Here is a 14,045-nt window from a genome sequence, read left to right as displayed (position 1 = left end):
CCTTAGAGAAAGCAGTGGGATCAGTGGAGCTCTCCCCGATCATTTTAGAGATTAGCCTCTAAGCCTGTTGAATGGTCTGCGGTAATCTTTTACAAGGTATTTCATAAGCAAACAACCCCACAGGCTATACTGCAACTTTACACGGGGCTGCAGATTTGGAGAGAGCTTCTTGGGATACACGGTTTTCAATTTTCCCAATAGAGTGTGTGGAGTTAGACCCAAAGAGACTCAGGTTTAATCCTGGGTTTCTCATCAACCCTCTGAAACATGACCTATCTCTTAAGCTGCTCCCAAGCCACCTCTCTCCAATTAAGGAGAGCTGGACTGTAAAATGCCACATCCTGTACCCATTTGGCTCGGCAGATTTAATGAGCCATTGTGGTAGAAACAAGGTAATGCCCTCAAGCCACCGAAGACTAATCCATTATTCCTTTTTTTCTCCCAAAATGATTCAGCTAGCAAACTCACACCATCAGTTGCACAAATCTGCTCTCTCCTTGATGGGTTTCTGCAGACAATTTTTCTGACAGTTTTATGTCTCTTATAACTCAGGTTAGCTGTGCTCCTCTGGCTGTGGGGTGGTGCTCTCCCTGCCCCCCACAATAAATGCCCTTTTCCAAGGCAGAAGCAGTTACTAATAGTTCAGAACTTTCCTTCTCAGTGGCCTGAAATGGAAGAGCTGCAGGTAGGGCAAAGGCTGAGCACCAAACTCCTCCTTCCCACCCTCTTCTGCAAGTGGGTATATGTGGCCTGGATGGGAAAGAATAAAATAGCTTCTCATGGTCACACCCCTTCAGTGCAAAGTTTGAGACATGTTTGGAGATACTGACATAAACTTTCCTGTTTTCTTCCTCCTCCAGGCTGTGTCCACTGGTAATACTTTAAGAAACAGAAATGTTGGGAGGAGATTGAAAACTTTTTCTCTGACATTTCACTGCTCCTCACTAAATAGAAAGGAAAGAGGCACGATGGTTTCTAGGGATGGCCCCTAGACGCAGTGGACAAATATTTCTTATACGCTTTTCCACGATTTTGGCATTGTGATTTTAAATTCCCCTTTAATATCCTCCTTCCATCCAAACCACCCTCATTCCATAAGGATATATCTACGTATCAGAGGAGCAGAATGTAATTTCATATGAACACCCAGTACTTCCAGAGTTTCTCCTACCAAAGCTCTGTATGTTCGGGGCAGAAGTCATGCAATTGAGTAACAACATCCTGTAGGACCTCAGCTCAAGGTTTTCTCCGATAAGGGCTGAGAAGCCACTCAAGTAGAGCTTGGGTTTGAGTTAACAGTCAGTGAAACAACACGGGATTTCTTTCAGGGCTCTGCTGCTCATTTCCTTTTGCACTACACCCAGTTTTGCTCCTCAGATTTTATGAGGACGTTAAAATACCGCATTAGTTGCAAATATGATATGGCATAAACAATTCAGTCAGCGTGCTGTTTGAGGGAAGTGTAGAATGGCAGTTGGACTACTGGCAACCAGAAAATTTTTAAGAAGGAGAAATTATGCCATGGCCACAGCAACACTGACGTCCTTTGAGGTTAAATTGTTCTGAGCTCTTCTCTTCTGAAATAATTGCCTAGCTACAGACACATCCAGAACAGTGACTAGCGCACAGCAGAGCTAAACCTGTGCTCAGACAAGAAAAGAAAGGCTGGGAATTGATTCTTGCTGGTGTAGAGTTTCATAACTTGCCTATCAGGAGAAAATGCTTCAGACAGATCTGGATCATATGATGTAGAAAAGACAACACTTATTAAAAAGACTGCATGAAATACTACCAGGACTTCAAGGAAACCATGACGATAATGCCAGTGTTTCTGTTAAATGTGAAATATATGCCTAATAAGCAGATTAATTTGAGGGACATTTTTTCTTAAATAACTATAAACATGAGAGTGAGAGGAACTTTCAGGATGATGGATTTGCTTTGAATATTACTCCAGTACTATCAAATGCTATACTGAAATGTGATTTTCTCAAAATAGAGAACTAAAGTGATCCTGCATTTAATGGAAAAACTGAGAGAATTATAGGTGGATGGTCAGCAGGAAAAACAGCAGGAAGAAGGTTCGCATTCTAGAAATGCTTAGAGAGGACAATTTGTCTGGACCACAGCAGAAATGTCTGCTTGGAGCTATGAACAGACAGAATGCTTGACTGGGAATGTTTTATTGTTACCCACAGGCTGCTATCCTGCTACCCTTTTTCTTAAGTGGGAAAAATTTGAAGAGTCAAACCACTGCCAACACGGTCTTTGCTACCCACACCAAGCCCAGAGGAGTCATGCCAAGAACTGGGCTGTGTAAAGCAGTGTGCTCCTGGTGTCAGTGAGAGGTCTAAGGAGCCCCTTCAGCTCCCTTATTCACTGTTTTCTTCCTTATTTCTACTCTTCTTTTCCTAGGAGAATGTTTCCAGCCATGAGAGTGAAAATTACAGGCTTGGATCCTCACCAGCAGTATTATATTGCCATGGACATTGTGCCTGTGGATAACAAGCGATACAGGTAAGCTTTTTAGGTGCAGAGGTAGGAATCTTGTGATAACTTACTGTCAATGGATATGCCGTTATACACCATTGCAAAGGTATGCTGGAGGAGACTGTGTTGATTTACACCAACATAGCTGATTTGACCAGAATCATGAGACACAAACCCAGAGGTTTAATATACTCTCTTGCACTTTCGGATTTAAATCTTGCTCTTTTCAAATAGTAGCTTTTAATCAGGGAGATCCCTGGCATGCATTTCACAATCGACACGATTAGCAACAACTGTCTGAGGAAACTGATAAATGGAGTTATCAATAGGGAAGCCTCTAAAGTAGCCTCTAAAGCTACTTCAGCAAGAAAGGAATGGGCAAGTAGCAGCTGAACTAAGATGGGCGCCTCAGGTCTGGCCTGAACTGCACTGGGTGATTTTTGTTTTAAAAGCCTTCACTGCCCAGTACAGCAGCCACAGGGGATATGGACTCTGACCTACAGCATGGAGCCATTGAGAAACCTTTTGGTGAATCTCCACCGCTGCGCTGAAAGACAGGAGGAAGAGTTTTCTCTGATATTAATGGGCTTCCGATCCTAAAAAGTACTCTGGAAAACTCATGGTCCTCCGCATCCCAGAAAACTATCCAGACAGATGTGATTTATCTATGCTCATTAAAAGACTCCTGAGAGCAAATCTTTTCCCCAAATAGTCTTGACTGCACCACGTTCCAAGGATTCAAGAATTGATCCACTGCTTGAAATGCTAAATATTACATTTTTGCTCTCAGATTGTGCAATGTTTCTCAGGAAAATGCTTTTCCTGGGAAGCATCAAGGTAGCGTCTGATACTCAGCTTGATGTTTTTCCCCTTTCTTTGAGTGTGGTTCTGACAGCATTAACATCAAAAATAAATATATTGTCTTACATTTTTTTTCTGTCCTTGTTACCTTGTGCAGCCACATAGAGCAAAGTAGTAGTGGAAGGAACAGACTCTTGGTTTTTTTTTTTTTTTGCATTTCTTGTGAAAATACAGGAAATGAGTCACTGTTTGTAGGTAAGGTCTGAAACAGCTTAGCAGAGCCCAGTACAGACCCAATGAGGGGCAGCACAGGGCAGAACTCAGAGGTGTCAGCAGGACTGTTTGTGAAATGCCTTTGGCTGAAGGAGCCGCAGGACAGAAAGAAAAAAAAGTGTCTAGGCAAAGCTGTGGTAGAGAAATTTATGGCATGTATAAGATGGCTAGATCAGGAACACAAAAGATCACAAAAGACCAGGAAGACAAAAATTATTTGTTCCTCTAATCCCAACATTTGTAATACTATACAGAATTTCCTATTTTGCAACATTTCAAACCAGAAATTCTGTTTTATCAATTGTTCTAGTGGTATCCATTGGATTTTGCCCTTTCTGGGTGAAGACACATATGTTTTGCACAGTCTGGCATGGCAGCCCGTGCAGATTTCCAGAAATCACAGGGTATTTATTAATATTTGCAGAGAGGGCTTTGTTTAACCATATTTCCTAGCCTCTTACTCTGGCTGAGAGAGGGTTAAGGAGTTGAGAAGGCACATGTGGCAGAGTTTTACAGGGAAAATAACTGCAAAGGTGGTTTTAATAAGGAATCAAGTCTGAACAAGTGGCTCAGGGGTAATCTGGCTTTCATTTAGAAGGTAGGAGGTTGCAATAAAGCACATTCTCCCCTGACTGCAAATGAGAGCTTGGGGTGCATGCGGTAGGGTGACAGGGGAGGGGGAGTCCTGGAAATGTTCCTCCAGTGAGTGAGTGACAACTTCTCTTAGCCATCTCCCCTTCCTCTTCAGGTATGTGTATCACAGCTCCAAGTGGATGGTGGCTGGCAATGCTGACTCCCCAGTGCCCCCGAGGGTTTACATCCACCCCGACTCGCTGGCTTCTGGAGACACTTGGATGAGGCAGGTGGTCAGTTTTGACAAGCTCAAGCTGACCAACAACGAGCTTGATGATCAAGGCCATGTAAGTTAGAAGCTAATCCTGGTGCCTGCTGCCCCAGCCTCATTCCTCTCAGACTCGAAAGGGTGCTGCTGCTCCTTCTGTGCTCCTGTGTCCTGCTGGGCACACGTGTCCATAGCCACCCTCCAGAATTATGGAGCTTTTTTCCCACTTCAGTGCTTTTCCTCAAAAAGTTGCCTGACCCTATAGAGCAATAAAGCCCCTTTCTCTCTGCACATAGCACAAACTTCGTCTCATACATGCTTGTAAGAAAAGGGTAATTTTCTTCATATTAGCCCTTACTCCATCCCTGCTTCCTTGTAAATCTGGATGTAGGGTAGAATATTTGGAAAAAAAAAAATCCTTTTCTTTCTCCTTTTGTTTTCTCTTCAGATAATCTTACATTCAATGCATAAGTACCAGCCCCGTGTTCATGTCATCCGCAAGGATTTCAGCAGTGATCTTTCTCCTACAAAGCCAGTTCCTTCAGGAGATGGGGTGAAAACCTTCAACTTCCCTGAGACTGTCTTCACCACAGTGACAGCCTACCAAAATCAACAGGTAAAGCTGCATGCCTCAGGCTCCTTTTGCGTTGGCTGTTCATATAAATATCAGTGTGCTCTTCATGTTTGAAACATTAACTTCTCTAAGAAAGGTGTAGAGTGTACACTTTACAGGCTCGCTGGTTTTTTTCTGCACAGAACGAAAATGCTTGCTATGACATAATGTGTAGACATGAGGTATCTAGCCAGAAAACCACCTTGCAGATAAGATGCCTGCAGTTTTTACTGTAAAGTAAATAGGTGAGATCAACCATTAAGAGATGTATTATGTTCACATTTTCTTGCTGTCTTGTGGTACAAACTACAGTGTCCTGTCCCCACTGTCATTTTAAGGCAATACAACTAGTCCAGATCTGTTACCTCACAGAGAAAACACATGGTTGTGGTTTTTTTAGCAGTGAAGGAAAAAATTTTAGAGAAGCGCAATCTCATCAGTTTGCTGACAAAAGAAGCCTTTGAACATGAGCAGCAGCAGTCCCTATTGCATATGAACTGAAATTCTCATGCATAATTCACGTCTTATTCAGATCTTGCACAGTTCCCAGTGGAGAGAGTGTTACTATTGACTCCAGATATCATAAGGAAAAAATGTTGCCACAGTGGGATCCTATCTGTAGAGACCTTGACTACTGAGCTTTTTTACTAATCTGCCCTTTTTCTTAAACTAGACTTCATGGCACTAAGAAACATAATTTCAGTGCACACTAGTGTTTGACTACAGAATTCCCTGTCTATCCCTATTTTCCCCAGAGTTATGATATCTTTAAGAAGAACTTAATTGCTAGGAAAATGTGAGCATTTGAGAATGTAAGTATTTGAGACACTAGCAAAGAAAGGAGATTTGGAAAAGCCTCGCTGTGGCTTACACACATGTGTGCTCCTCCTTCTCCTTCAGTGGCCAGTGAAAGATGATGTCTTAGTCTTTGAGGAGGTGGCCTGCTTCATCGCTTCTGCAGGCATGTTTGTTGCACACATTGAGAGCTCCTTATATCCACCCATTCCCTTTGTACTCTCCTTATGTATCGCTCATCTGCCAGCTACCTCTGCCCCAGGGATTCATTAGGCTTCAGACCACTTCTGTCACGCTTTGGGCTCAGTGTGCTCCTCTTCTCTTGTTCGTGTACACATACTCCCTCTTTTATTCTCAGGTGAGAGGTACTGTGCACATCCCATTTCCCTTTCCTGTCAGTCTCCTCCTTACTGGGTTGGGGTTGTGATGGCATTGAAAGGGCTGTGTAAGGTAATTTTTTCCCAGCCATGTGAAACAGAATCTCAGTTGGTGAAGCTTTTTGCTGTGTTAATAGTGTGTCCACTTAGAGAGTGCAAGGTACTGTTATAAGCTAGAATGAGGGTCCAAACTGGCTTAGAAGAAAAATAATCTGTTATCAAGCCTGTTAGGGAAACAGGTTATACAGTTTTCTGCCATAAATTGCAGAGGGGTCTTGAATCAGAAGTGGTGAAGTAAATATTTTTTCCAGGACAACATCTGTGCTTCTGGAGAATGACTTCATGAACTCAGTGGATGTCATTATATTTAGTATTCTTGGACTGAAAGACAGACCCATGTCAAGTCAGCTCAGGGCAGATTGTAATATTTAGCCAATTTGTAACAACTGTGAATTGTAAAAATTTAGTGAATTGTTATAGAGTTTTTATTTTGCGACATGTGAGAGAGAGCACACGTGCTTACAGTGCTCTCATGACTGCTTCTGGATACTCGCTCCTAAATTTTTCTCTGTCTGATCTGCTTGAATTGACTTAAATTGGGATCCAAAATGGATCAACCATTCCAGGAGGAAAAAATATTACAACACAATCGTGGGTTTGCTGTCACTGCAGCATTTGAAATTTCCTGCCCCCCTTGCCCAAACTCATGTATTCCACAAACTTTTAACTGTAGACCAGACATGGAAAGAGGATAGAGAAGGGAGAAGAAATGACAGGAAAGAAGCCTGTCAGTCTCCCCTAATGACCAGAACTATAATTACGCAGGTAAGGGAGGTGCTAAGGGAGGGATCTCTGTCAGGCACTGGCTCTGTAAGCACTGAAATTTCTTCCTGTCTCTCTGAATTCCAAGCATTCGGGTGTTTTGCGCCCGCCCCCCATGATTGGGGGGTGGATTTTTATAATACAAATAAAGGAGATTCTGATGGGTTGGAGAAACCTTTTCATTAAAAATAAATTTAAATCCCCTGAATCTACCTGCATGCCCTCCAGTGGCTGTAAAACTTTGCCTTACCGGGAGAAGCATCTCTGGAAACAATTGTAAAATGTTAGCAAATCCACCACAGGGATTCCCTCTGCTGTAATTCCATCCTCCACAGAACATATCTGTCTCTGTACACACAAGTCCCAGGACAGCTGCAAAGTCAGGCTAGCGGAAATTAAGTTCACAAATTAAGCTTCTGCAAAAATAGGAGCTGCATTCCAGATCTGAGGTTAATATCCAGAGTAAGGGCTTGGTTCTGACAGAAGCAAAACACCTGCAAATCCGTTTCAGATCAGTCTGTATTAAACTAGTCCCTTTTGAGCAGTTTCAGCAAAAACACCTCAAATTTGATAGGATCTGGAGATCTCGCTCTCTTTTCACTCCAGAGAGGGGGTCTCCAGGACGAGGTGAGGCTGGCAGAGGGAAGCTCTCATGCTGCACCAGGTTGGGGAATAGCTGACAGGGCATATGATACCATGGGCTGCAAGGTCAAAATCCCAATATTATTTTCCATATTTACCAACATGGAATTCATGCCTAAAAATAAAGCAGGAAGGAAGATTCCCCCAAAGCACTCAGTCCAGCTGTCATCTTCTTTGTTCAGAGGTGGGAAAAAAAGAAAAAAAAGATGGTTTCCAGACCAGAAGACCCTTGCAGGGCCACCCAGGTGCTGGCCAGAAGAGCAGCACCTTGTGCACGTGGCTGGGTGGCCAGCTGCCATCTTTGGAGGCTGTAGCCTGTGCTTTGCTTGGCCTCTTCTCCTTTAGCATTGTTTGAAGGTCCAGGAGTGCATCCAGCTGCTGGATATCTAGAGTGTCGAGGCTGGGATAACCCAGATACCAAGCGAACCTGAGCAGTATGCCTGCTGCCCGAACTGCATGGCTGCCGATGAGTTATAGTTCCTGGGGTTTTGCACCCGGGTGCGAGGTGTACTTCTCCTTCGGAAACGGCTTCTCAGCCCCAGCGCTGTGCCAAGTTTCCCGATGCTGCCAGTTTTCTGTCTCTGGCACTGTTCATTTGCTAAGCAGATAATCTGTTCATGGAAAATGGAAGGGTAACTGTAATATAGGTCTGGGGAAATAAATATGAAAGATCATCGTACAGGTGGTTTGGGCAAGAGTGGTAATCATCAGTAATTTTCATTTGTTGAAAGAAAAAAAGTTGGGAGAGATCAACTAATTCTCTTTTTCTTCCTTTGTAGATCACCAGATTAAAAATTGACAGAAACCCCTTTGCTAAAGGTTTCAGAGATTCTGGGAGAAACAGGTAAGAGGAGCTTATTTGTGTTTCCTCACTGATCTCCTCTCTCCTTCCCCTGATGAGTGCACAGGGCATGTGTCTAGGGCTGAGGAAAGCGTTTTGTGATCCTAATTAATTTTTACAGGAGAAATTTGCTGTAGATTAGTTCTTAGAGGAAATACAAGGACTGTTTTACTTTACCTAAACAGATCCAATGTATAATGATGGCTTCCTTAGAAAATACTTTCCAGGTCAGCCAGCTAGACTGCCCCGTTTCTTTTCAGAAGTCTCCTCCAGTGCTGCTCCTACCTCTGCCTGGATCCTGCAGTCCCAAACCCTGACACAGGGGTTTAGATATTCTTAGAAAACATATCTGTAAAGACAGCTTATCACTTTCCTGCTTGACAATATTTTTTCTGTGACTGTATTTTTTTGCTGTCGCACGTTTAATTTCCTGTTCATTGGTACCTCAGTACTCCTTCTGTTACCACTACTTTCAAGGCTGTTTTCTTCTGTACATATGTTTTGCTGTTAGGTTTTTTTTTCCTGGTGGATAATTTATTTATTTATGCTCATTTCTATTATTTTCATGGTCCTCTGAGCTTTTCCGTTTGCTGTTGAGAAACACAATTAAAATGTTCTTTAGCATCTCTGATAAGTTATTAGTAAACTGTTCACATATTACTGATATGGTGACATGATATCCAAAGAATTAGATAAAATAAATGACCTTGTAAAGGTACTGTAGAGTTTCTTAAAATAATTTTTTGTTACTAAAGTGAAGAACAAGAGATAGAAAAATGGAGGATTGCAGATTGTAAAATAGAAAAATAGGTCGTAGGATAACACTGTGCAAAATAATGAAATCTGTAGGATAGGGGACCTAGACAATTTTGTTTGTTCTTTATCATATGTAGAGCTGGCTGAAGGGAATTTTTAGATTTTAATTTTCAGAGGAAATTCTAAACCATGGAGCACAAATGCTTGTTTTACATTAGAAGAGAAAATGAGTTTCTGATATGTTTGCAGGATAAAAGTGCAAAAATATTCTAGTTTCAAACAATTTTAGTTTTTCTCCAATGATGTCAAGTTGTTTCAATTTGTTGCTTAATTCTGTCAGGATTTTTATGAAAAGGTTAAGTAGAACACCTTCAACATTATTTAGAATATGTTATATTCTAACAACGCAATAGTAAAACAGGACCTTTAATCAAAAAACCTTTTGTATTAGTAAAAGACATTACAGAGTTATCAAAAAAGAATATGAAAGTCCAAATAAAAAGTTTCAACTTTTTCTGCCATTCATGAATCCAGCAGTGTGCAGCAGATCTAAATATTTCAAATCTAAATGGGTATCCTTTAAATCAGTGTGACAAAGGCTTTAAACATTAAATTAATTATAGCATTAGACATATATGACTACATTACAAGAACCCTAGGGTTGTAAAGCAAGGCTCTGAGTGCGCAGACCAGAGCAAAAGTCGTGTGCATGGCCCTCATTTGCTGTCCCCATGGGCGCTGTAATTCAGTTTTTACTTGCATGCTCTTCTTGTGTGTGTTCACCAGGACTGCTACCTCGTTCACAGTTTGGTATGGGAAGCGTTCAGTGAATGGGCAACTGCCCCGTGTTTCCCATCCCCCATTTAAGTGCTGCACGCTCCATGATCACAAACATCTTACTGACCTAGTGACTTCTTAGCTCAGGTCTTCTGTTCTTACCTTACTGTAGCTATGCAAAAAGATGTTACGGCCCTTACTTAATTCCTGCCGTGAGCGTTAGTTCTGATACTTGAGGCATATGTGACTTTTACTGTGCTCTCCTCTCCTGCACGGGGGAAGTAGTATGTGCCCTGGGTACAAGGTCTTCCCTGTGTGCAGAGATACAGCTGTGCTGGAAGCTGGGCTTAGAATAGGGATTGATGCAGTTCCAGGTACATGGTGGGCTAGATTAACATGGAAGGCATTAATAAGGTCCTAGCCCAGTGAATTTGGACAGTTTCCTGAAAAGGTTGGGAATTACTGATCTTTGTAGCTCATTGATTTAAGAAAGGGCAGGAAATTGCTACACGGCTGCAGCTGTGGGGAGGGCTCAGTAAGGCTCTCTGCTGATGTAAAGAGGAATTAAAATCTTTAAGGTATTACACATCAAAGAGAGCAGCCTGAGGCTTTAGGAAGAAAAAACAGGCAAAGGTATTTGCAAGCATATATAGCAGTCAGGCGCCTGCCTCACAAGCAGTGGTCTGGCTAAGGTTGCACCGCTGTTGTCAACTAGCCGAGGACACTACCCGCTCCGCTGCTCCCTTGAAAAAGGACCTGTACGTAGATGTCCACATAGGAGGGAGAAAAGCATTAAGGTCCAAGCTGTGTGTGGGAAGGACGCTCCAAATGGGACTTTAACACTGTTGGTTGGCTCCTCTTCCCCTCGTGACTTTCTGATCTCATCAGGATCACTGGTCAACTGGAGTGACGGTTGTGATGCTCCGTAGCTTCCCATGTCCCCACAACAACTTTGATCAGCTACAGGGCATCAGGCTGTAGCTGGAGAACGTCCCACTGAAAAAGTAGGCCTCCTTCGAAAAAGAAACAGGGTAATTTGAAAAAAGGGCCATTTGTGAAGCAGGCAAGCGTGGTATACATCCAAGAGGTTTTCTGTATAAGGTCTTAAACAGGGAAAAAAATAAACAGTGTGGCAGCAGCAGGGGCCACAGAATGTCTGAGACTGCTCTAGGGCATCGTATCCCAGCAACATCAGGATACTGAATTAAAGCCATGGTTAGAGTTTGCCAGCAAATGATGGAGAAAAAACCCAAACACTGGAAAAAGCAGAGCATGGTGGGGTAAGAGGGCTCTTAGGCCACTTCTTCTCTAGGACATTTCCTTTCTGCTTTGGCTTGAGGCTTTTCCATGAAATGGAGATGGATGTTTTTCCTTCGCTTATTTCTTATTCTGATACTGTTTCACTGTTGTTGCCTGCTGCAGAAATGATGGAGTTGACTGTTGTTTTTAAAACTAGTTTCCCTTTTAAATCTTTTACTTCCATCAGCTCACAACCTTCCTGTGTGTTTCCTTACGAGTGTGCTCTGCCTTCATTAGCTCAAGAGACTGCTAAAATCCTGCTGCCCTGGGGACACCCCATCACGATGTAACTGCCTGTATCCATCTGGGGGAGTGATCTTTTCACGCACCCCTTCCTGGATCTCCTTCAGTTGCTTGCACGGTTGTCTCCCTTCACAGCTGACTGCCTCAGTCCTTGTGCTGGGAGAAGGAGCAGTGAGGTATTTCAGAGGGAAGGATGCAGACTGCTCGGCAGCTGGACGTTGTTTTGCAGTCTCGGAGCACTCAAACCATGTTATAACAAATGGTGTTCAGAAATCTAGCTGTCAGCCTTGGTGAGTTGGGGAGTTAGCCTGTGTTAGAAGGCCGAGTCTTAGTTCCCCCTTATTAGAGATTACCTCTACATGACTTTTGGTCCCTCTTTGCTTTATCTGCAAAAGCACGTGAAGCATCTGTAAAAGCGAAACAAGAGGACTGGTCCTGGTGGTGAAAGGATACCTACGTAATGTATGTACGAGACAGGTTTTACTGCGGTGCTTTCCTGAACTTCAAGAGATTGAGAACCAGAGTTTTTGATATATGGAGCTCAGCTAGCCAAATGTTTGGGTAGTGAGGGTGCAGGTTTAATGCCACAGAGCCTATTTTTGGAGACTGAGTAAAGTTCATTTGACAGTGGGATGCTTGGGGGAGCTCCTTATCCAGGAGGAAGCCAGAAGGGACAACAGTCAGGAAACCCAGCAGGGTGAAGGAAGAAAAAACCCCTAAGCTGAAGGCAAGCAACAGCACTTTCCTTTCAGATGTGGGTAGCTGAGGTGAATAAAAGTTGTGTTGGAAATGTTCTTTGAGCTTTTGTCTAGGGTAAGAGAGCCAGGAGGGTGCTTGGAGCCAATAGTTTGGCTTCCCCAGTGAACAATGAAACGATGACCTGAATCCTGCGTGCAGCAGGAATGGCAAGGTTGGCCATATGGGATGGATTATGGAGGTGCACAGATAGCTCGTACATCTTTTTTCATTTTTCAGACAATGGAACTGTTTCATTTATTGCCTATTATTAAAACTTTATAGCACTAAAAATAAAAGAATGAATGAAAAAGAGAGAGCAAATTTTGGATACCTTTTAAAGGACTGACCTTATTAAAATAAAGCTGGCAGTGAGTCCTCTTCTGATACTTTTTTTACTTCCTTCATAAAGATGGTGTGAGAGGGGAGGGTTTATGGACTGATAGACAGTTTGAAGTCAATTTTTCAGTGCAGTTCTTTGGAAGAGAAAGTGGATGCCACATGGATAATGTTCAGCACACTTGGTACCAGCAGCCCTCACCAAAGCCCAGAAGAAGTTGCTGAGATTTCAGAAATACTGAAAACAATTCTTTTTTTTGGTCAGCATTTATTGCTGTCCCAAAATTTCTCTTCATGGGCCAAGTGGGGTTTGTTTTCCCTGTTAGGGGCTGGAACACACACAAAATAGCATAGCACTCCAGTATTTCTGCTGCCTAAGAGAGCATTACCTTTGTGCCCTGTGGTGGAGGTCTGTGATGTGGCTCTGGATACCTTGGTACCACACCAATGTCATAAACTGCTATGGGAGGGGGGGTGTTAGAGTTGACAGCGATGGAGTTTCTTGATTCCCACCTCTTCAGCTCACCTTTCACAAACAGGAATACACCACAGGATTAAAAAAAATACATTGAAAGGCTGGGGATAGAGTTATAAAATCAATCACTCAAAGGTGGTGTGCCTTCTCACTAAAGCTGGTTTTTGCATGGCTGCACATTCTTTTTTTGCAAGACTCCGTACATGGGGTGGTAGGTGCCTAGCAGGTTAGCACATGAGGCTGTTATCTCGTGGATCTTGTCTGATGCATGGAATGATGTGAAAGTTCAGTAAGGATGTGTTCTGCTTAGATACTCTTTCAAAAACACCCACAACATTTGTTCTGCACAGAAAAAAACCCCCAACAAACCAAAAAAAAGGGAAAAAAGGAGGATCTAGTATATAGGGACCTAAATTTGTGCATAGGAGAACTGGATGTAACTTTGAGCTCTGTCACCTGCATACTTAGAGAGGGTGTTTTATAATGCATGTCCAACATGTGCACACCTCTGGGGAAGTAAAGGACTCTCATTTGGGGCAGGAAGAGGAAAGAGGTGGCTTTAAGCCAGCTGTGGAGTTTGGCATCCATTTTTCAGGTACCTGTGGCTGCAGTGCTGCCCTCAGCATTACAGGGGCAATCTCTGAATCCGGTGAAGCCACAGTGTTGCTGCTGGCAGTAGCAGTGTGGAAAGGGGAAGGTGACAGGATCTGTGTCCACAGCAAAGGGACTGTTCTAGATCTGCTCCCCTGGAGCGGGAGGAGGTGGGTCCCTGCTGGCATCTCTCCTTTCCGTGGTATACAGGACAGGAATAGAGCAGCTTTGCAAGCTGCTCTGGTACACTCGGTGCTGCCACTTATTCTCTATCAGCTCACAGGTGCAGTGGGATCCAACCCTTAAAAGCAGCGTTTTATTCCTGATTTACTCTT

The 14,045-nt window shown here is 43.1% G+C and overlaps 1 protein-coding gene across 1 annotated transcript in view; it reads left to right on the top strand.

The window, feature by feature from the left end:
• Positions 1–14,045, top strand: part of TBX15 (T-box transcription factor 15) — a 97,013-nt gene that overhangs the window by 63,947 nt on the left and 19,021 nt on the right. The window contains exons 3-6 of the mRNA XM_075034475.1: positions 2,416–2,517; positions 4,313–4,484; positions 4,854–5,021; positions 8,434–8,498. Coding sequence (XP_074890576.1) covers positions 2,416–2,517; positions 4,313–4,484; positions 4,854–5,021; positions 8,434–8,498 — 507 coding nt within the window. The remainder of the gene's footprint in view (positions 1–2,415; positions 2,518–4,312; positions 4,485–4,853; positions 5,022–8,433; positions 8,499–14,045) is intronic.

The sequence above is a fragment of the Buteo buteo genome, chromosome 8 (assembly GCF_964188355.1).
Source record: "Buteo buteo chromosome 8, bButBut1.hap1.1, whole genome shotgun sequence".
NCBI lineage: Eukaryota > Metazoa > Chordata > Aves > Accipitriformes > Accipitridae > Buteo > Buteo buteo.
The sequence above is the reverse complement of the archived record's forward strand: the minus strand, read 5'-3'. Positions and strand labels throughout refer to the sequence as shown.